This window comes from Lolium perenne, chromosome 4 (genome assembly GCF_019359855.2).
Source record: "Lolium perenne isolate Kyuss_39 chromosome 4, Kyuss_2.0, whole genome shotgun sequence".
Lineage (NCBI taxonomy): Eukaryota > Viridiplantae > Streptophyta > Magnoliopsida > Poales > Poaceae > Lolium > Lolium perenne.
Window position 1 is genome coordinate 253,592,422 of NC_067247.2, and position 21,258 is coordinate 253,613,679.

Here is a 21,258-nt window from a genome sequence, read left to right on the forward strand (position 1 = left end):
TACCCACTGCGTTTTAGGTTGTCCAACGATGTCCAACTCGAGCAATGTAATCCTTAGACTTAAGGTGTTTGCACGATCTAGGTTGTGGACTAGGCGGCTTTGAGGTTTCCCGACAATACGCGTAACCGGTATCTATAAAGGTGACTGTTGGGCCGCCTAAGAAGCAACCCGCGTGGCATGGTCGACAAAACGTAATCTTCCCCTCTAACTCGAAGAAATATTCTCTAGGCCATCTTGTGTGATATGATTGGGAAGCACGGCCACCTGCAACTCGGTTAAGTGTTAAAGAGAGTTAAGCTGACACTGGCATGACGTGTTCCTCGCCTGCACCTTACCATCAGTATCACGAGGCAAGGGGACTTGGACATTTCGTCACACTAGTAGACTACTCAAGGTAACAGGGAACTGACATGCTTTGCTAGAAGCCACTTCCACCTATCAGTTCTGAGCGCATCTCAAAAAACTGGGTCCGGCTTACCTTTGAGCCTGTGGGGTCACACACTTAAGAGAGTAGTACTAATCGGATAAGATCCGACTGACCGAAGTTGGCTAAGTGGAGACTTAGGTGGACAGGGACACGTGTCAAGTCGTTGGACTCACTTGACTAGGGTATGGGTTTCAGAATGAGGGACACATGGGATTGTCCCAATGTCCCCTCATGCACTCCCTAAAAAAGGAGTAGTGAACTGGCGGCATACAAGTGAGCGACAAGCCTATGAGGGTTTTGCCTTAGGAAGCAAGTTGGTCCGTGTCAACACCTACCTGTCCCCATTGGCGGAAAAGAGGCTTGCACCTTCCTCTCGCCATTACAACTTGTATGTGTGTATGAACCTGTAGAGGCACCTCACCTACAATGCTCTAGGCACCAACGTGACCGGAATCAGAGAAGGCGTTGAAGCCAACGATGGAGCGAGTTCACAGGAGTCCGGTTCTTCACCGACAAGGACAAGGAGGAGTGGTACAACACGAGGTACAAGGACTACACTTCCCCGACCGACGCCTGCCACCAACTTCCTCACATACGCGTCAATGTGTAAGAACCATGGCCCCTCACCCGAGATGGATCCTCATCGGCGTCTTGTGGGAGTCGGAGGAAATTTTTTCTATTTCTCTTCCTCCCGCGAACACGGGGCCCTACATATGCTTGCCGTTCGACAGGGGCAAGGTCTTGAATTCCAAGGCCATGACCCTAGGAAGGTGGAGTGCATGACCGGCTCTTCGGCGAGCGTGTTACGGTTGGTGATAGTTCTCTCCTTAGCTGTGTGGATGGCGAGGAGCAGGTGGCGGGGGATCGTGGTGTTAGCTGTGCTTCGGCAAAGGCGTCTCTCATATGATGTTATGAAGGCCTGGCGTGGCGATAGCATCCGGTCCGAGGTATTGGGGTGTGATACCAAGGTTTTTTCCACGCGCAATCAGCGTGCCCACGCAAGGGGAAGTGATGCATGCAGGTGTTGTAACCCTTGGGAGGCGCAACCGTGGTTACCTTCCCCGCGCCAAGGCTCCATGTGAAAACCCTTGATCGCCCCGTTCTTGACGATGGTGTCGTGTTTTGTTGTCACCCTCTTCGGATGTTGTCGTAGTGCTCCGGTACATCTCGGTCTCCTTCCGGTGTCATCGGTGGGTAAGTTTGGATCCTATCTCGAGGCACTTTTTGCGCTGGCGTGGGGCGTTCTCTGCAGCCTCCTATCTTATACACGTCACCATGTCGGCACCACTCTCCGTCGTTGTTGTTCGTTGGCAGGATCGGCAATCCACGGCCCGGAATGACAGGGTAATAGGCCCTCTCCGGCGGCAAATTTATGGGCATGGTGCGACTACGTCCGATGGTTTCGCAAGGAGGTGTGGTGACACCTCTACTTTGTATTCTTGGGTGCTTCGTCGGGGTGTGGCTACTCCTGTTTTTTATATATCTTGATCTGTTTTGTAAGACGTCTTTTCTCATCGCTTTGTATCGGTTTGACCATGCAACTTTTTTTATAAAGCGAGCCAAAAGCTTATTTCGAAGGGGAGAAACTTATTCCCATCTTCCTTGCTTAGTGTAGTATTGTTACGAGGAAAGTGACAATGGAATGATCAGCTCGTTCCCACTTTTCCAGAAGTCCTTGATGTTAAGTTTTCCGATATCATATAAAATCAACTGAGTAGGACGTTTTCTTTTAAGTATGCAAGATGTTTCTCTTTCAAAACATGTGCATGAAGCAATTTAGTATTACCCATATGCACAGAACATTGATTCGCAATTACAGATGTACATACGCATACACAGGAACAATTCCGTAGCTTAGCGAGAAATGAACACATGAATAACCGAAAAAAGAAGCAACAAATGATGAATGCTAAAAACAGAAGTAAAAGAATCACCCAATTACAACATGAACTCGCTTTCTTTTTTTATTTTTGCGAAAGAACATGAACTCGCTTTCAGAAACGATGAAATGACGCCGGTACTTAGATGCATGCGCAGCCGTACACTACTTCTAGTTCTAGTAGTAGTTGATTGCGCGGCAGTTCTTCCTGATCTGGCCCTGGCCACCGGTCTTGACCTCCACGCCGGCCATCTTCACCATGGACTTGGCGAACCGGCCTTCCCACCACCCGGGAATGTTGGCGTTGTCCGCCACCATCCTGGCCGTCTCCTCCGACGTGAGGAGTGCCGCGTCGGAGGTGAAGAGCACCTTGTGCTCCAGCACGTTCTTGTAGTACTGCCTGTCCAGGTCGTTGGGCGTCACCACGTCCTGCATCACCACCGGGTCGTTGCCGCCGGGGGTCGCGTCGGCGGGGCACTGGCTTCTTAGGAACCAGGCGAGGCCGCCGTTGATGTCGGAGGGGGTATTGAGGCGGTCGGACACGAAGGAGGAGCAGTGGGAGCGCCCGATGGTGTGCGCGCCGGAGAGGATGACCAGGTCCTCCGCGTCGAGCCCCTTGACGACGAAGCTGTCGACGAGGTCTTTGAGGTTCGACGTGGGCGGGACCAGGAACTTGAGCGGCTCCGAGGCGTTCGAGAAGGTGCCGTCGCGGCGGCCGGACGGCATGTCGAAGCTCACCTTACCCTTGCTGAGGATGCAGGACGCGTCGCGGGCAGCGAAGGCGAGGATGTCGGCGCAGGAGACGACGCCCGGGCATGCCGCCTCCACGGCGTCCTTGATCGCGTCGATCAGCTCGAAGCCGCGCACGGATGGGTCGTTCGGCGGGCTCAGCTTCTCCGGCGTCGGGCTGAACGGGGTCGGGTCCAGGAAGATGGAAGCATCGCAGCCCTGATGCATCATCATTCATCGACAGTTTAATCAAGTCTGGCTAGTCGATCATGCGTATACTTTTACGTGGTTGCAAAGATGATTTTCTTGCACTAATACCTCTAGTAAAATACTAAAATATCTAAAACCCACATACTCGATCTCTACTAAAGCGAAAAAGCAGTAGCTAATTAGTTAGTACCTCGACGAAGCAGTCATGGAAGAGCATGCGGATCATGGCGGCGCCATTGCCTGGGTTCTGGGAGATGGCATGCTCCATGACGCCCTTGACGACGGCCTCTGCCTGTGGACACTTGTCGTGGTAGAAGCCAATCTCCAGTGGCCAGTAAGGGCTGGCATGGCACCCCACAGCGAGGAGCAACAAGGCAGAAGCTACCAAAGCACTAGCCGCCATTTCTGAAGCTTGACTAAGATAGGAAGAGATGTGCAAGTGATCTCGATCGGAGGAGATTGGCTGTTGCAATAGCTCGAGCAGGAAGCTACTTATATAGGCGGGCATTAAAAGACCTAGCCTTCCCAAGAATACATATGTGTGCATATGTTTCAACTTGCCTTGTGCTGTGCTTCGAATTATCAATGATTTTGTTGGGGTTTTTTGCTTCGTTGTAACGTCACTACACTGGGTAGTTGCCTCCAATCTTCGTTCAATTCGGTCACAGCACAACTCTCGCCCAGTGTCGGCGAAATCTTAACAGAGGGCGTCGATAATTGACGACATTATACAAAGGAAGTAGTAGCAAACAGTTGTTCACTATCCCTGATGGATACACACCCGCGGTTGACCCTCACTCATATACGAATGGGTCATATCTAAGCTAGAGCTGATTCATGTATCCAGCTCCTTGTTTTGTTCATTTTGTGTGATCTATAATCCACCAGTTGCAGCTGGGGACGCAGCTTTTTCCGGTCGTTGAGAGGTCAGGTTACTTAAAAAACATTTCGTTTGGCGGTTTGCGTGTTTCGTGTTCTTGAAATCCGTTTAGGGTCCCTGGCCAGAGACGAGTTAATGTACTTGGCGTGTGAGAAATTTCCTGCGAGGCCACTTGTACAAGAGCACGCGGAAATTAAGTAATAAAATAAATCTTTGGTGAAAGGCCGGTTTAAGCTTTAAGCAGGTGAGACGTGCGCTCCAGGAAGTGTCACGAGCAGAGAGCACACACTTTAATTGCGTCGTCTGCTTGACCGTTTCTGTTGGCACACTTCTGATTACAAGGAAGGTTTTGAGTTAGCTGATGACGTTAAAGTTAACCTGACTTCTATCCGTTCATATATGAGGGCACTGCTACCCCAATGCATTGACTCCTCAAGCGGCGTGGCTCAAACATTCCGGACATACCGAATGTTTGACACACAAATAAATTGATCAATAATTTTAAATAGAAATAAAATAAATAACTCATACAGTTCAAATAAAATAAAGTTGAACTTCATCATGCGATGCATCCTTTGAGCCTCTACAGATGCTGCACAAGGTCATTTCGCACTTGCGCATGAGTATCTCTATCCTGGATTGTTGCATGCAAGGCGAGGAAATCAAAACAATTCGCAGGCACCAGATGATCAAAAACGGCAAGCGGACCCTAATGGTCATACAAATGATCATCCATTGCTGAAGTTTTGTGGTCACTCTTGATAATCATGTTGCGCATGATCATGTAAGCATTCATCACCTCCCACATGTCCTCTTAGGACCAAGAAAGTGCAGGATACCAGTACAAGGCAATACCAGATCGAGCCTGCAGCACACCAAATATACGGTCGACATCATTCATGCAACTCTCCTGTCGCGAAGCAAGGTGAGACTTCCTCTGACCTGGAGGGTCACTGATTGTCTTCCCATTTTTGATAGATGTCATCAGTTAGGTAGTACCCTTATGGTATATTGGTGGCCATTGATCTCATAGTTGCAATGTGGAGCATGGATTTCAACAAGTCTACCAAACACAAGAGAGGAATGAAGAACGTTGATGTCATTGCAAGAATTCGACGGACTGAAACAAGCGTCCCAAATCCAAAGATTACAGTTTGCCACAACTTAAAGTACAACACTAATATATTCATGTTGCTCTTTGTACAAACCTTGACATGCCAATGGACAATTCTTCCATAACCAGTGCGTGCAATAGATGTTTCCTAACATCCTAAGAAATCCTCTCACTTCATTATATGCCATGATATGAGTTGTCTCTGCTTCATTTGGTCCTATCAAATAGTCTGGTCCAACTTTCCCTCCACCGCCATGTAGAACTTGTATGCATTAAATGGCTGTGGACTCAGACATGCGTAGGTGCTCATCTATTGCATCTCCAAGAGCTCAATATGAAGCATCCTCATTTCAACGCTCACTAGTGGAAAACAGGGCTTTTGTTCCGGGTGGTAAGCGCCTTTTGTCGCGGGCGGCCAGCCGCGACAACGGAGGCGCGATAAAAGGGTCCACCTTTTGTCGCGGGTCGCTTACGACCCGCGACATAAGGTCCACCACGTGGCAGGCTTGGGGCGCGCAGGGGACAGGCCCTTTTGTCGCGGGCGGTATTACCACCCGCGACAAAAGGCCCTCTACGTGGCGCGCGCACAACGCTGCTGTTTTAGGGTTTGAGGGGTGCAGCACCCCCCCCCCCCGCCACCGACCGTCTGTTATTTCATTTTTTTCATTCGAAAATAAAAGTTGCGTATATTTGTACGCTACTAGAAGTTGTACACGTTCATTCATTATATATATATATAGATCGATCAAACAAATATTGGAAGCAAAAGTCGATTCCCCTTACACATATTCGTAGATTCCCTACATATATACATGGAGCTCACGATCGACAAGCGGTACTAACGACCGTCTATTTGGAGGTAGAGCATCTATTTGGACTAAACAAGCCTTTGTTGTTTATTACTTCTCTAACCAAAAGTCCCGCCAGTTCCTCCGCGATTCCTAGTAGGTGTTCCTTTGGTTGGAGTCTGTCCCGCATGAAGTCGACCTATATACGAAAATGAGATGAGTATGACTATATCAGTCTTGATAACGAAATATTGATGATAATAAATAAAGTTGTGAATGTTATTGCTTACGTCGAATTTATTTTGGTTCTGCTTCTCAGTGGTTAACATGCGAATGGACTCGCAAACGTAGTATCCACATAGATTCGTCCCTTGTGGCTGCTGGGGGCACGGTACAGGAGTAAATGTTAGCTTCTTTGCAAAGGTAATCTCCTTATGATGATTCTTCAAAGCTTGCCAAGCCCTGCCAGGCAAAAGAATGATTGAATGAGTGGATAATTATTTGATATCTCACGAAAGATAAAGCGCGGCGATGAAGGAAATTACACTTGGAGCAACTTCTGCAAGTCCTGGAACCCGTCCACGCCTCTACTCAGTGGGTCTCTTACTTCAACTATTCCCTTATCAGGTTGAATGTCTAGTAGAATCCAGTGGAAGCTGCACATGTTATGCATATACGTCAGGAATTACACTTAACATCGAGTAAGAAAAATTGAATGTGCATAAAAGATCATTAAGACTCCCACTCGTAGTTGTAAGGAAACAATATTGAATCACAGAAATATTGCTCCCCCAAAAACCTTAGTAGGTTTCCCCCCGTTTCTTCGTGTTTATGCTTTACCGTTTCAACATGTATTTTATCTGGGTCAATAAACCCAACATTGATAATATTATTACTTTTGCATTCACTGATCTTCAGTCTGCATAAGAGAACACATAAGATATAATGAGTATATATATGCAATGAAAACGAACATGAACTGAATGAAAAAGAACTTATATGTAGTTAACAACACTTACAAGCAATAGCAACTCATGAGAGATTTGCCGAGGGCTTCTAGATTGAATAACTGCCAGAGTTCATTCATCTCAATATGGATCTCCTCCTTTCGGTAGTAATATTCCCATGGTATACTCGCCACGATGTACATTATGTTCTCCTTGCATGCATCAAGGTACCACTGATGCAAATTCCGCATATGTGTTGGCAATTTATGCAGCTGCTCTCTGCTGACCAAGTCGGCCCCGTAGACAAATTTAGGAGCTATATCAGCAGTGGGTAGTGCAGCATCTGCTGCAAGTAGCAATTCCTCCACGGAAACTTTACAGGAAGCCGCTAGGCTTGCAACTTCTTCCATATCGAAACCACCATGTTCCTGGTACACCTTGGGAACATTAAACACTTTGAGTGCTGGGATCGATTGTTTGGGCTGAGCACCGAGGAGGGGAACTTCCTTTCTCCTTTTGCCTTTTGTCGTTTGCTTGGCCTTGAGGGGTGCACTTGTTGAACTTGACTTTTTCTCGGCTGCACTTCTAGCTGATGATTTGCTCGTGCCAGCAATGTCCTTCTCCTTAGCCTTTTCATCCTTCTTTTGGTCAATTACCTTCGCAAGAGTGCGTGTATAGTCATCCTTCTTCTCGTGTAACTCATACTGCGATGGTGTGTTCAGAAAACTAGTAGCATATTCTATTTGCTTCTCTGTGTATGGCTCTGGCGCTGGAGGTTTTGGCTTATGAAAAAAATCATAATTGTATTTCTTAACAATGGCCTCATTTTCATCCTCAGTACGATCGTAAGGACGGGGGGGAGGAACCTTTGGTACTTTTGGGAGGGGCGACATCTTGCGAACATGACTCTTGAAACGCTTCCGGCTGGGTGCATTCCGAGTCTTAGTGGGCGGAGGCGGCAGCGCTGGAGATGGAGATGGACTACCGATGTCGTGGTCGACGTCGTACCCACGAGGTGATGGTGGCGACATGTGATCAGTAGGAGGAGGTGATGGTGGCCTGCGATCACCTGGAGGAGGTGATGGTGACCTGCTGGGACGACTGGTACTAGGTGCTACCCAGCCTGGCAGCCTGATGTTCTTCTTTTCCCAGAGAATGATTTCTCCCAGCACCTCTCTGAGTGTAAGCCCCCCATCACCTCCAGGGATATCGAGCTCCAATGTCTCCCACGACGGGACAACTGAATCCACCCCGACACGAGCATAGCCAGCTGGAATCGGATTGCCATGCCATGTTGCCGGCTCACCTTCAGGTCCAAATGCCTGTAAGACATAGCCGACCGCCACCTTAACAGACACCTTCCTGAACACCTCATGGAGATCACAAGGTGTTTGCTCCTTGATTCCATCCAAGGGGTCGCCAGGACCGGCAACTATCATCATCCGTGTAGGAGGGGCCTCCAAGTCGGCCACGCTGTTGTCTCGTCGCTGAGATATGTCAGCGGTATTATCTGGCGGGCGCTGTCCTTTTAGTTCATTTATCTCCCGATGCTGCTGCTGAAGCTCCCGCTGCTGCTGGTCAAGTCGGCGTTGGAACTCGGCCATCTGGTCATTCTGCACCTCCAGCTGGCGTTGTTTAGCTCTCGCTCGGCTTCTATAAGTCTCCGCGTCGGCCGGAAACCCAAGCGACCACAGAACACTAGGGCCGAAGCCTCTTGTTCGTCCTCCCTTCTCAGGATTACCGAGGACAAGCGTCAGCAAGTCTTTCTCTCTATCGGGAGCAAACTTTAGTTTTCCCGCCTTTATATCTGTCGTCACTTCAATCCATTTTTCCCTGGGTACCCTAACCCTGCTGTCACTTTCAACAATGTTCCCTGTCTTCATGTCATACTCACAACCATGCGCGAGGAACCAATTTCGAGCCCTAGTGTCCCATCCTTCTCGCGTGGGTTCTGGAGTGATCCCTTTCAGCTCCATCTCAGCCTCTTGTGCATCCCACTTAGGCATGGCTACTCCGTAGCCCCCCCCGCCCCGTATGATGGTGATATTTCTTTTCGCTTGCATTCTTCTTGTTTTTCTTGGACAGGTTCACAGCCTCCTCTGGTTCTTTGTACTTCACAAATTCTTCCCAATTATGCTCCTGCTTCGCTAGATAGTTCTCGAATAATGGAGGCTTCTTGTCTTTCTTATAATTTTTCCATAACCGGTTCTTATACGCCCGGAAAAGTTCCCCCATCTTCTTAAGAGCCCATTTCTTCACTAGCGCCCTCTGCTTAGCATTCTCAGACTCCGATCCCAAATCTGGCAAAGTGAAATGTGCCATGAGGTCGCTGAAAAGTGTGTCTTTGTACCTATCGGCAACCTGATTTTCGGACACATTCTTGGTCTTGTTCCATTCTCTGATAGTGATCGGGAGACGATCTCTAACCACAACTCCGCACTGATTTTTAAATGTCACTCCGACATTCGCGGGTACCACCGGTTGGCCTTCCGGTGATATAGCTTCAATTGTGAAGTGGTCTTTTTTGGTCAACTTCTTTGCCGGGCCTCGTTTCTCTATCTTATCTTCGGAGGCCTAAGAGAATACATATAGAATTGCATTAATGCCTCTATACTAATGCCTCAATACATATGTACATATAGAATTCCATTAATACCTCGTCATGACCGGAGCCGTCGGCTTCTCCGTCACCGGAGCCGTCGGCTTCTCCATGACCGGAGCCGTCGGCTTCTCCATGACCGGAGCCGCGGGCTTCTCCATCACCGGAGTCGCGGTCTTCTCGGTCGGCTTCTGTACCATCGCGGATTATGTCCGCGAACATGTCTTCCTGTTCCAAGTCCCGTTCGAATGGATCCATTGTTTCTGCAAAAGAATTAAATCGATAAGTACATGTTCTAACCCTAACCCTAATCAAACACAAACCAAACCCTAACCCTAATCAAACACTAACCAAACCCTAACCCTAATCGGCGACACATGTTTGCGAGAGGGAGAGGGTGTCGGCGACGTGTGTTTGCGAGAGGGAGAGGGTGTCGGCGACGCGTGTTTGCGAGAGGGAGAGGGTGTCGGCGACGCGTGTTTGCGAGAGGGAGAGGGTGTCGGCGACGCGTGTTTGCGAGAGGGAGAGTGTGTCGGCGACGCGTGTTTGCGAGAGGGAGATGGTGTCGGCGACGCGTGTTTGCGAGAGGGAGAGGGTGTCGGCGACGCGTGTTTGCGAGAGAGGGAGAGAGGGTGTCGGCGACGCGTGTTTGCGAGAGAGAGAGAGAGGGTGTCGGCGACGCGTGTTTGCGAGAGAGAGAGAGAGAGAGAGGGTGTCGGTGGACGCGTGTTTGCGAGAGAGAGGGTGTCGGCGACGCTAGCTAGTTTGCGAGAGAGGGTGTCGGTGGAGGAGTCGTCCATATACCAAATACATATACTAAAGCACAAACTAAATCCATATACTAATTATAAACTAACTATACAAAATACATATACTAACTAAGTACATACATATACTAAATTACAAACTAAATCCATACTAACTATACAAAATACCTAAACTAACTAACTATACAAAATACCTAAACTAACTATACAAAATACCTAAACTAACTAACTATACAAAATACCTAAACTAACTATACAAAATACTAAACTAACTATACAAAATACCTAAACTAACTAACTAAACCGGCCTAAAACTAACTAACTAATTACATTACATACTAACTAATTAACTCAATTAAGTATAAAAAAAATGAAAAATAAAAAAGGCAGGGCGCCCGAGCAGGCGCGGCGGCGCTACCTTGCAGACGGCGGCGCGCGCTGGAGTAGGAAGCTGAGGCGCCGGCGGCGCAGGCGGCGGCCCGAGGCGGAGCGGCGCAGGCGGCGGCCCGAGGACGCGCAGGTGGCGGCCCGCGGCGCAGAGAGGAGGGCGCAGGCGGCGGCCCGAGGCGGAGCTTCCGCGCGAGGCGAGGGCGTCGGTGTCGGCGGCGAATGGCGGCGGTGGCGAACGGCGGCGGCGGTGAAATCCGGCAGCTTTGGCGGCGCTATTTGAGTTAGGGTTGGCCTCCAGAGTCGCGGGTGGCGGCTCCGCCCGCGACGGCCAGTACTTATACCCTACCCCCTTTTGTCGCGGGTGGTGGCACGACCCGCGACAAAGACCCTTTGTCGCGGGTCGTGCCACCACCCGCGACAAAAGGGGGGGTCTTTTGTCGCGGGTCGAGCCACCACCCGCGACAAAAGGCCTTTGGCCTTACCCGCGGCACAGCCCATCCAACTGCTCTGGCCGTTTGAATCCAACGGCCTAGAGCCGTTGGATGGGCTGTGCCACGGATCAGCCCATCTATACCGCTTCACCCTTTTCTTTTTTATATTTTAAATTAATAAAACTATTATTTCAATAACTTTTGAATGGTAAGTCAAATACAAATGTTTTATATATGAATATTGATCAGAAAAAGCTAATGAACATGAATATGACATCCATATACCTATTTGCATCTCGCATCATATGAAACATTGATAGTCAGGTATGTTTCACCCCTGTGCACCGCCGCCGTGCCACACGTGTCGCGTCCCCGTGCCACGTGTCGCGTCCCGTCGACGCCGTCGTGCGACGTGTTGCCACCGCTTCCACGTGCCTCACCCGTCGACGCCGGCGTGCGACGTGTGTAGCCGTGGCTTACACGTGCCATGCTCCGCGTGCGCTATATATAGCGACGAGTGCGGGTGCAACCACACGTCGCCACCGCCTCCTCCACTCATTCATCTCCGGGATGCCTCCACGTCGTCGAGGGGCGTCCGGTTTCCGTGGCGTTCGAGTGCGTCCGAGCGGTAGGTTCTACGCCGAGATACGCGCCGGTGTCTTCCGCCTCACCCTCGGCACGTACAACACGCCGGAGCTAGCGGCGCGCGATTACGACACAGCGGCGTGGCGTTTTCGGCGGGCACGGCGCGACATGAACTTCCCGGATGTTGAATCGCTAGAGGAGGCAGAGTTCCTCGCGCCACCGCCGTGCCTCGTCGACGACGAGGACCGTCGACGGCACCGCCAGGTGCAGCGCAGGATCGCCATCGCCGAGCACGACGAGCAGTTGATGCGCCAGTGGAGGGCGCAGTTCCCCAACGACGTCGACAACACCGACGCGTTCTTCGCTATCCTTAGGGCACAACGCAGGTCCAACAGGCGCCACCGTCGGGCCGTCGCCACCTTCGAGCTCGAGAACCCGAATACAACTTGGACCGAAAACGACCCTCGGTGGGATGACATTTGGACGGAGACAACCTCCGACGACGACTGAGACTAGACTAGTAATTTATCTATCTTATTGTAATTTCAATAAAGTCGTTGTCGGTTCTATTAGTTTAAATTTAGTTTATAAAGTCGTTGACGGTTGTTTCTGTTCAATAAAGTGGTTGACACGAAATTTATTACGACTGAACTGAAATTAAAGTACAGAGCTCAACTGAAAATTAAGATACATGGCCAGATTCGAATGTTGGAGCCATTCAATCATAGTCGTGCCTAGCCCTATAATACTCGCCACTGTAGTCATCATAGTCGCCGACGTCATCGTCGCTAGCATCGGGGTCGCGGTTGTCCAACCTCGGCGGGTGAGCACGCGTGGGCTGGGATTGAGGGTAGCGCAGGCGGGGGCCACGATAGGCCATGACGCTCTGGAGAGTCCAGCCGCGCCACCACATCCGACGGCCGGCCTCGTTGAAGTTCGAAGGAGGCGGGCCATCCTCCTCGTACCTGGCAACCGCCCTCTCACGCCGATTGATGAAGAAGCTGTCCCAAGTCGGGCTGTAGTCGGGATGCCACTGGGGATTCCTCCGTGCTCAGGCGTGAGCTCGAAATAGTAGTGGTTCGTGATGGCCATCTCGCGTGGCACACCAAGAGGGATAGGAGGTACCGGTACGCCTCCGACGCTCAGCAACCAGCCGGTCGGGACGCGGTAGCCAGGCGGGCAGGGGTAGTTCGAGGCGCAAAGCGCCTCCGCCTCCCGGGGTGTTAGACATACGATGGAAGCCATGGGAGAGAGTGATGAGGTTTGCAGATATGAGTCCAAGCCTACATATATATAGTGAAAAAATGGCGGGAATGCGGGAAGAAAATAGGCGGGAACGAAGTGGCGCGCGAAACTTTCATCCCGGGTGGAGGCTCAAACCGGGACAAAAGACTGGGGGAGGCTTATCTAGGAGGGCCTTTTGTCACGGTTGGTGGCTGCAACCGCGACTAAAGCTGTCGGCAGGATGTGTCGGTAACCTTTTGTCACGGTTGGTGGCTGCAACCGTGACTAAAGCTGTCGGCAGGATAAGGATGTGTGGGTAACCTTTTGTCACGGTTGGTGGCTGCAACCGCGACTAAAGCTGTCGGCAGGATAAGGACGCGTGGGTGGACGCACTGCTCGATGAGATAAAGCATGTAGCGCACGACGGCCTGTCGAAGGAATAAGACAAAGTAGAAGCGGTGCCGTGCCTATAAAAGGAGCATCGATACGCCTTGCCAAGCAGATCAACAAGCCAATCACAGTTTCATTCCCATGGATGAAGGAAAGGGTTGGGAAATCTCCCGTGGCGCAGCTTCTCGAAGATATCGTTGGTGCACATGCCCTACGGCATCTTCGAAAGCTGCTCCTCGGAAAAATTTCCATGCAAGCCCGTGAAAGACTCCGTCTCCTCTAACAGTGTTGGGGAAAGGGTTCTCATTATTACATAAATGTAGAGATTGTCTTGGGAACTATATATGAAGAATACATTATTACATCGCCATCTAGTGTTGTGATCTTCTACGCCGTAGCCGTGGAGAATCTTCATCATTTAGCAAGATGCTTGGGTCAATTTTCACCGTGAAGGGCGGAATTTCTTTAAACTTATTATAATCTTCTGACATGTCTGTCTTGTCATCCACTCCCACGATGTTTCTTTTCCCCAAAAGAACTATGTGGCGCTTTGGCTCCTCGGTTGATGTATTCTTTTGTTGATTTCTTTTTCTTGATTTGCTAGACATGTCCTTCACGTAGAAAACTTGAGCCACCTCGCTGGCTAGGACAAAAGGCTCGTCCAGGTACGCAAGATTGTTGGGATCCACTGTTATCATACCGTACTTATCGTCAATATGTATAGTGCTGAGCTTCACCCATTTGCACCGAAACAAAGGGACCTTAAAAGTGGGACCATAGTCAAGTTCCCATATCTCCTCTATGTATCCATAATATGTGGTGGTCTGCCCATTCTCGTCTTTTGCATCGAAGCGGACACCGCTGTTTTGGTTGGTGCTCTTTTTATCTTGGTCGATCGTGTAAAATGTATTCCCATTTATCTCGTACCCTTGGAATGTACATATGTTTGAAGATGGTAACCTGGCCAACAAGTACAGCTGCTCCACAACAGATGGGTCATTAATGAGATGTCTTTGCAACCAACTGCCGAAGGTATTCATGTGTTCACGTGTAATCAAGGACTCGGGCTGGCCCGGGTTTATTTCTCGTAAAACATTCTTATGTTTCTCGATGTACGGAGCCACCAAGCTGGAATTGTATAGAACTGTGTAGTGTGCTTGATTGAAAGAAATCTTGTCCCTCCACACCGTTGCTTTCCTTCCTAGTGTGCCTTTTCCAGTCAGCCTCCCCTCATACCGAGATTCAGGAACACCAATCGGCTTAAGGTCAGGAAGAAAGTCAACACAAAACTCAATGACCTCCTCAGTTCCGTAGCCCTTTGAGATACTTCCTTCCGGCCTAGCTCGGTTATGAACATATTTCTTTAAGACTCCCATGAACCTCTCGAAGGGGAACATATTGTGTAGAAATACAGGACCGAGAATTCTAATCTCTTCAACTAGGTGAACGAGGAGGTGCGTCATAATATTGAAGAAGGATGGTGGGAACAACAACTCAAAGCTGACAAGACATTCGACCACATCTTCCTGTAATCCTGACAAAGTTTCTGGATCCATTACCTTCTGAGAAATTGCGTTGAGGAATGCACATATCTTCACAATGGCTAGTCGAACATTTTCTGGTAGAAGTCCCCTCAATGCAACCAGAAGCAATTGTGTCATAAGCACGTGACAGTCATGGGACTTCAGGTTCTGGAATTTTTTCTCCTTCATATTTACTATCCCCTTTATATTCGACGAGAAACCAGACGGAACCTTGATACTGAATAGGGCTTCAAAAAAGATATCCTTCTCTTGTTTGGTAAGAGCATAGCTGGCAGGCCCTACAAACTGCCCTGGATGATTGCCGTTTCATCCTTTATGAAGTTCCTGGTCCTCCCGTGCTTCTGGTGTATCTTTTGTCTTTCCATACACGCCCAGAAAACCTAGAATATTCACACAAAGATTCTTGGTCAGGTGCATCACGTCGATTGCAGAGCGGACTTCCAGGACTTTCCAATATTCTAGCTCCCAAAAAATAGATTTCTTCTTCCACATGGGTGCGTGTCCGTCATCGTCTTTCGGAACAGGTCGACTGCCTGGACCCTTTCCAAAGATAACATTTAAATCCTTGACCATGTCAAATATATCAGCACCACTACGGGGGACAGGCTTCGGACGGCGGTCTGCCTCGCCATCGAAATGCTTGCCTTTTTTCCTTAAGGGATGCTTGCGCGGAAGGAAACGACGATTGAACGGGTACACAACTTTTCTGCTTTTTCCCAAATATTTACTTTCAGTCTCATCTAAACAGTGTGTGCATGCATTGTATCCTTTGTTCGTCTGTCCTGAAATGTTACTGAGAGCAGGCCAATCATTGATGGTTACGAATAGCAACGCTCGTAGGTCAAATTCTTGCTCCGTGTGCTCATCCCACACACGTACACCTGGTTTGGCCCACAACTCCAAAAGTTCATCGACTAATGGCCTTAGGTACACATCAATGTCGTTGCCCGGTTGCTTTGGGCCTTGGATAAGCACTGGCATCATAATGAACTTCCGCTTCATGCACAACCAAGGAGGAAGGTTGTAGATACGTAGAGTCACGGGCCAGGTGCTGTGACTGCAGCTCTGCTCCCCAAAAGGATTCATGCCATCTGTACTTAGACCAAAGTATAAGTTCCTTGCCTCACCTGCAAAATCCGGGAACTCTCTCCCGATGTTTCTCCACTGCCGACCATCAGCGGGGTGCCTCAACATCGCGTCTTTCTTACGTTCTTCCATGTGCCATCGCAACAACTTGGCATGCTCTTTGTTTCTGAACAAACGTTTCAACCGTGGTATTATTGGAGCATACCACATCACCTTCGCAGGAACCCTCTTCCTGGGTGGCTCGCCCTCAACATCACCAGGGTCATCTTTTCTGATCTTATACCGCAATGCACCACATATCGGACATTTATTCAAATTCTCATACTTCTCACCGCGGTAGAGGATACAGTCATTAATGCATGCAGGTATCTTCTGCACATCTAATCCTAGAGGGCAGACAAGCTTCTTTGCTTCATATGTACTGACGGGCAATTCATTATTTCTTGGAAACAGCTTCTTTAATATTATCATCAATTTCTCAAATCCCGAGTCAGTCACACCGATCTATGCCTTCCATTTCAGCAATTCCAATATGCTACCCAGCTTTCTATGCCCATCTTCACAACCTGGGTACAACAATTTGTGGTGGTCCTCTAACATCTTGTCGAACTGCAACCTCTCCTTATCCGTGCCACAGTCTCTTCTTGCATCAGAAATGGCCCGACGAAGATCATCATCAACAGGATCATCTGATGCCTGTTCTTCACCTCCTTCTTCTTCATTGTCGTCCATTGCGGTATCAAAGCATTCAGAGAACATAGATCGGTACTTGTCATCATTATCTTCTTCTTCATCGCCGTCTTCCATCATAACCCCTTCTTCTCCGTGCTTGGTCCAAACATTATAGCTGGACATGAATCCAAACCGAAGCAAGTGGCTCTTAATGTCTCTTGAGCAAGAGTAATCCTTCTCGTTCTTACATTTTAGACATGGACAACACATAAAACCTTGCTTCGACTTGTTGGCCTCGGCCACAAGCAGGAAAGAATTCACGCCCTCTCTGAAAGCGGGAGCACATCGGTTACCGTACATCCATGGATGACTCATCTGCATCATAAGTACAATTATATATGTATCAGATGCAATCACCTTGCTAAAATTAGTATTGTACGGACTATGCATATATATATAGTCGAGAAAATAGTTGCTAACCTTTTAGGATCAAAAAGAGGAGAAATCTTATCAAATAAAACCAAGTGGCATCCCTCTCACAAGCATTCCATCAAACACCTCTTGTGCACATGTAGGAAAAATGAGCTAGCATACACCTCCACCTTCACCACCAAGGAAAAAATGAGGTTGGGGGTGGCTGGCTGCTTCTATATATATAGGCATGGACATTTTGTCGCGGGCCGTATTACGACCCGCGACAAAAGGGGTGGCCACGTCGCTCCGACCCCTTTTGTCGCGGGTCGTAATACGGCCCGCGACAAAAGGCCGCGACAAAAGCATCTGCCGGATTAGGAGCGACGTGGCCACCCCATTTGTCGCGGGTGCAGGCGCGCCCGCGACAAATGGCTCCCACGGAAGCCCTATTTTCCACTAGTGGCTGCATTTCCGCATTGATGAGAAACCAAGGATTCCGGTGCAGTCATTCTTCATAAGTAGTAGTTATCGTACTCTCTCACACCATACACTATCGTCATGAAAAACTATTTGTCCATCCTAAACCACCGGCGAAAATCCTATGGTGCATAAGTATGATCATCGATGAAATAGTCAGTGTAGAGCCTGGCATGACCCTCCATTCTCTACCTTGGCTTCGGTTTGTTTCTCCCACTCGCGGAACCTCCAAGTTTGGGATAGGCATTCTCATCTGCACGTAATTGTAGAAGAACGGCGAGAATCATGAAGTGATCCTATCCATCAACGACAATGGCTTCCTCCTCCATGAGCTGATGCATCATTATCTTGACGTTACTATCCATATTATTGCAGTTGCAGTGGGAGTTGGCAATCTCTGTGGTGTAACTTTTCTTCAGTTCCCCGGCAACGGTGCCAGAAAAGACCTTGATGTTGTGCAGAGCACGCAGTTGGGAAACCCCAAGAGGAAGGTATGATGAGTACAACAGCAAGATTTCCCTCAGTAAGAAACCAAGGTTTAATCGACCAGTAGGAGAAAGAAATCACTTCTGAAGGTGTTGATGTCTGACTTTGGCAGGGCGCACTACCGGTGTCAGCAACAACGTAGAACCTGCACACAACACAACCAAAATACTTTGCCCCAACTTACAGTGAGGTTGTCAATCTCACTGGTTTTACTGAAAACAAAGGATTAGACGTATAGTGTGGAAAGAGATGTTCGTTTGCAGTGAAATAAAGAGAAATGTGCTTTGCAGTAGATGGATTTATCAGTGTAAAAGAAAGGAACGGGGTCCACAGTTCACTAGAGGTGTCTCTCCATAAAGATAAATAACATGCTAGGTAAACAAATTACAAATGGGCAATTGACAGAATAAATACCATACATGACAAGATGATTACTATGAGATTCATTTGAGAATTACAACAAGATTCATAGACCGTAATCCAACTGCATCTATGACTAATAATCTACCTTCAGCTTAGCATCCGCACCCCATTCAGTATTAAGTTGCAAGCAACAGATTATTGCATTAAGTAAAGTGTGTAAAATAAACAATAGAATTATCCTTGGATAAAGCATTGTTGTTGATACGTCTCCAACGTATCTATAATTTCTTATGTTCCATGCTAGTTTTATGACAATACTCACATGTTTTATGTACACTTTATATCATTTTTATGCATTTTCCGGTACTAACCTATTAACAAGATGCCGAAGCGCCAGTTCCTGTTTTCTGCTGTTTTTGGTTTCAGAAATCCTACACAGGAAATATTCTCGGAATTGGACGAAACAAAAGCCCACGGCCCTATTTTCCACGGAGGATTCCAGAACATTGAAGGAGAGTTGGAGACGGCCAGGGGGGGCCACCCCATAGGGTGGCGCGGCCCACACCCCTGGCGCGCCCAGGTGTGGGGAGGGAGCCCCTGGCTCCCCCAACGCTGCCTCTTCGCCTATATATTCCTTCGTATCAGAAAACCCTAATACCGAGAGCCACGATACGAGAAAAGTTACTGAGACACCGCCGCCGTCAACCCCATCTCGGGGGTTCTGAAGATCACCTCCGGCACCCTGCCGGAGAGGGGAATCATCACCGGAGGGCTCTACATCACCATGCCCGCCTCCGGACTGATGCGTGAGTAGTTCATCCTTGGACTATGGGTCCATAGCAGTAGCTAGATGGTTGTCTTCTCCTATTGTGCCATCATGTTTAGATCTTGTGAGCCACCTATCATGATCAAGATCATCTTATTGTAATGCTACATGTTGTGTTTGTTGGGATCCGATGAATATGGAATACTATGTCAAGTTGATTATCGATCTATCATACATGTGTTGTTTATGATCTTGCATGCTCTCCGTTGCTAGTAGAGGCTCTGGCCAAGTTGATACTTGTAACTCCAAGAGGGGGTATTTATGCTAGATAGTGGGTTCATGCCTCCATTGAATCTGGGACAGTGACAGAAAGTTCTAAGGTTGTGGATGTGCTGTTGCCACTAGGGATAAAACATCAATGCTTTGTCTAAGGATATTTGTATTGTTTACATTACGCACAGTACTTAATGCAATTGTCTGTTGTTTGCAACTTAATACTGGAAGGGGTGCGGATGCTAACCCGAAGGTGGACTTTTTAGGCATAGATGCATGCTGGATAGCGGTCTATGTTCTTTGTCGTAATGCCCAAAGTAAATCTCATAGTAGTCATCATGATATGTATGTGCATTGTTATGCCCTCTCTATTTGTCAATTTCCCAACTGTAATTTGTTCACCCAACATGTTATTTATCTTATTGGAGAGACACCACTAGTGAACTTTGGACCCCGGTCCATTCTTTTACATCTGAAATACAACCTACTGCAATCATTGTTCTCTGTTGTTCTTTGCAAGCAAACATCATTCTCCACACTATACGTTTAATCCTTTGTTTTCAGCAAGCCGGTGAGATTGACAACCTCATTGTTAAGTTGGGGCAAAGTAGTTTGATTGTGTTGTGCAGGTTCCTCGTTGGCGCCGGAATCCCTGGTGTTGCGCCGCACTACACTCCTTCACCAACAACCTTCACGTGGCCTTCATCTCCTACTGGTTCGATAACCTTGGTTTCTTACTGATGGGAAACTCACTGCTGTACGCATCACACCTTCCTCTTGGGGTTCCCAACGGACGTGTGCTTCACGCGTCATCAAGCACTTTTTCTGGCGCCGTTGCCGGGGAGATCAAGACACGCTGCAAGGGGAGTCTCTCACACCCAATCTCTTTACTTTGTTTATTGTCTTGCTTTATTTTATTTTCTGTCTTGTTTGCTTTCCTTATATAAAAAAAACACAGAAAAATGAGTTACTTGTTTTACTTTATTTAATTCGGTTTTGCTTTACTTATTTTTATTATTGCTAAAATGAGTAATCCTGAAGTTGAAGTTTGTTCGTTTAAGCAACAAGGAGGAGAAATTTTTAAAGATGCTTGGTATAGAATTAGTTATGCTCATCATAGGTGCACTAAGAAACACTCCACTATTATCCTCCTTAGGAACTTTTATGTTGGTATCTCTAGCTGGAATAGGTATGTTCTTGATACTCTTGCAGGGGGTAATTTCCTAGGTACTCCTGCTTTAGAAGCTAGTTGCATTATCGAGAGTCTAGTTGGAATACCACCTTTTAATGAAGCTAAAATTGAAATTTCTCTTGAGGATGTCATGAAAAAGTTGGAGGCCATAGAGAAAAATCTTCCAAGTGTTGAGGCTAAATTGGTAATATTACTTGATAATACTGATAAACTTGATAAATCTCTAGGAGGAATTAATGAAAGAATTGCTGTCTTAGAAACTTGGCTAACCATGATAATGAAACCCATAGGATTGGTGAACTTGAAGAAGCTACGGGAACCTTGGGTTCAACTTTTTCTTCTCTTAAGTTTAAGGAGAAAGCTTATGTGGGTAAGGAGCAAAAGTTGATGTATGTCCCTAAGATACCTAAGCCAAAGAATCATTATGAGCTTAAAATTGATAAAACCCTTAGTACCATTATGGGAAATTTAGATAATGGAGCATCTAAGATACCTGTTGCGACAAGTTGTGTTTTAAGGAAAATTATGATGTTGATGCTTCTTCTCTTGATGTTACTTGATTTTCACTTTCTACGCCTAGCTGAAAGGCGTTAAAGAAAAGCTCTTATGGGAGACAACCCATTGT

General features: G+C 47.9%; 1 protein-coding gene across 1 annotated transcript; it reads right to left on the bottom strand.

The window, feature by feature from the left end:
- Positions 1-2,304: 2,304 nt before the first annotated feature.
- On the bottom strand, positions 2,305-3,730 carry LOC127332240 (peroxidase 2). The gene is made up of 2 exons (XM_051358518.2): positions 3,436-3,730; positions 2,305-3,254 (listed from the first exon to the last, which is right to left on the bottom strand). The coding sequence occupies exons 1-2, from the start codon at positions 3,646-3,648 to the stop codon at positions 2,484-2,486; spliced, it is 984 nt and encodes a 327-aa protein (XP_051214478.1). The 5' UTR covers positions 3,649-3,730; the 3' UTR covers positions 2,305-2,483.
- Positions 3,731-21,258: the final 17,528 nt, after the last annotated feature.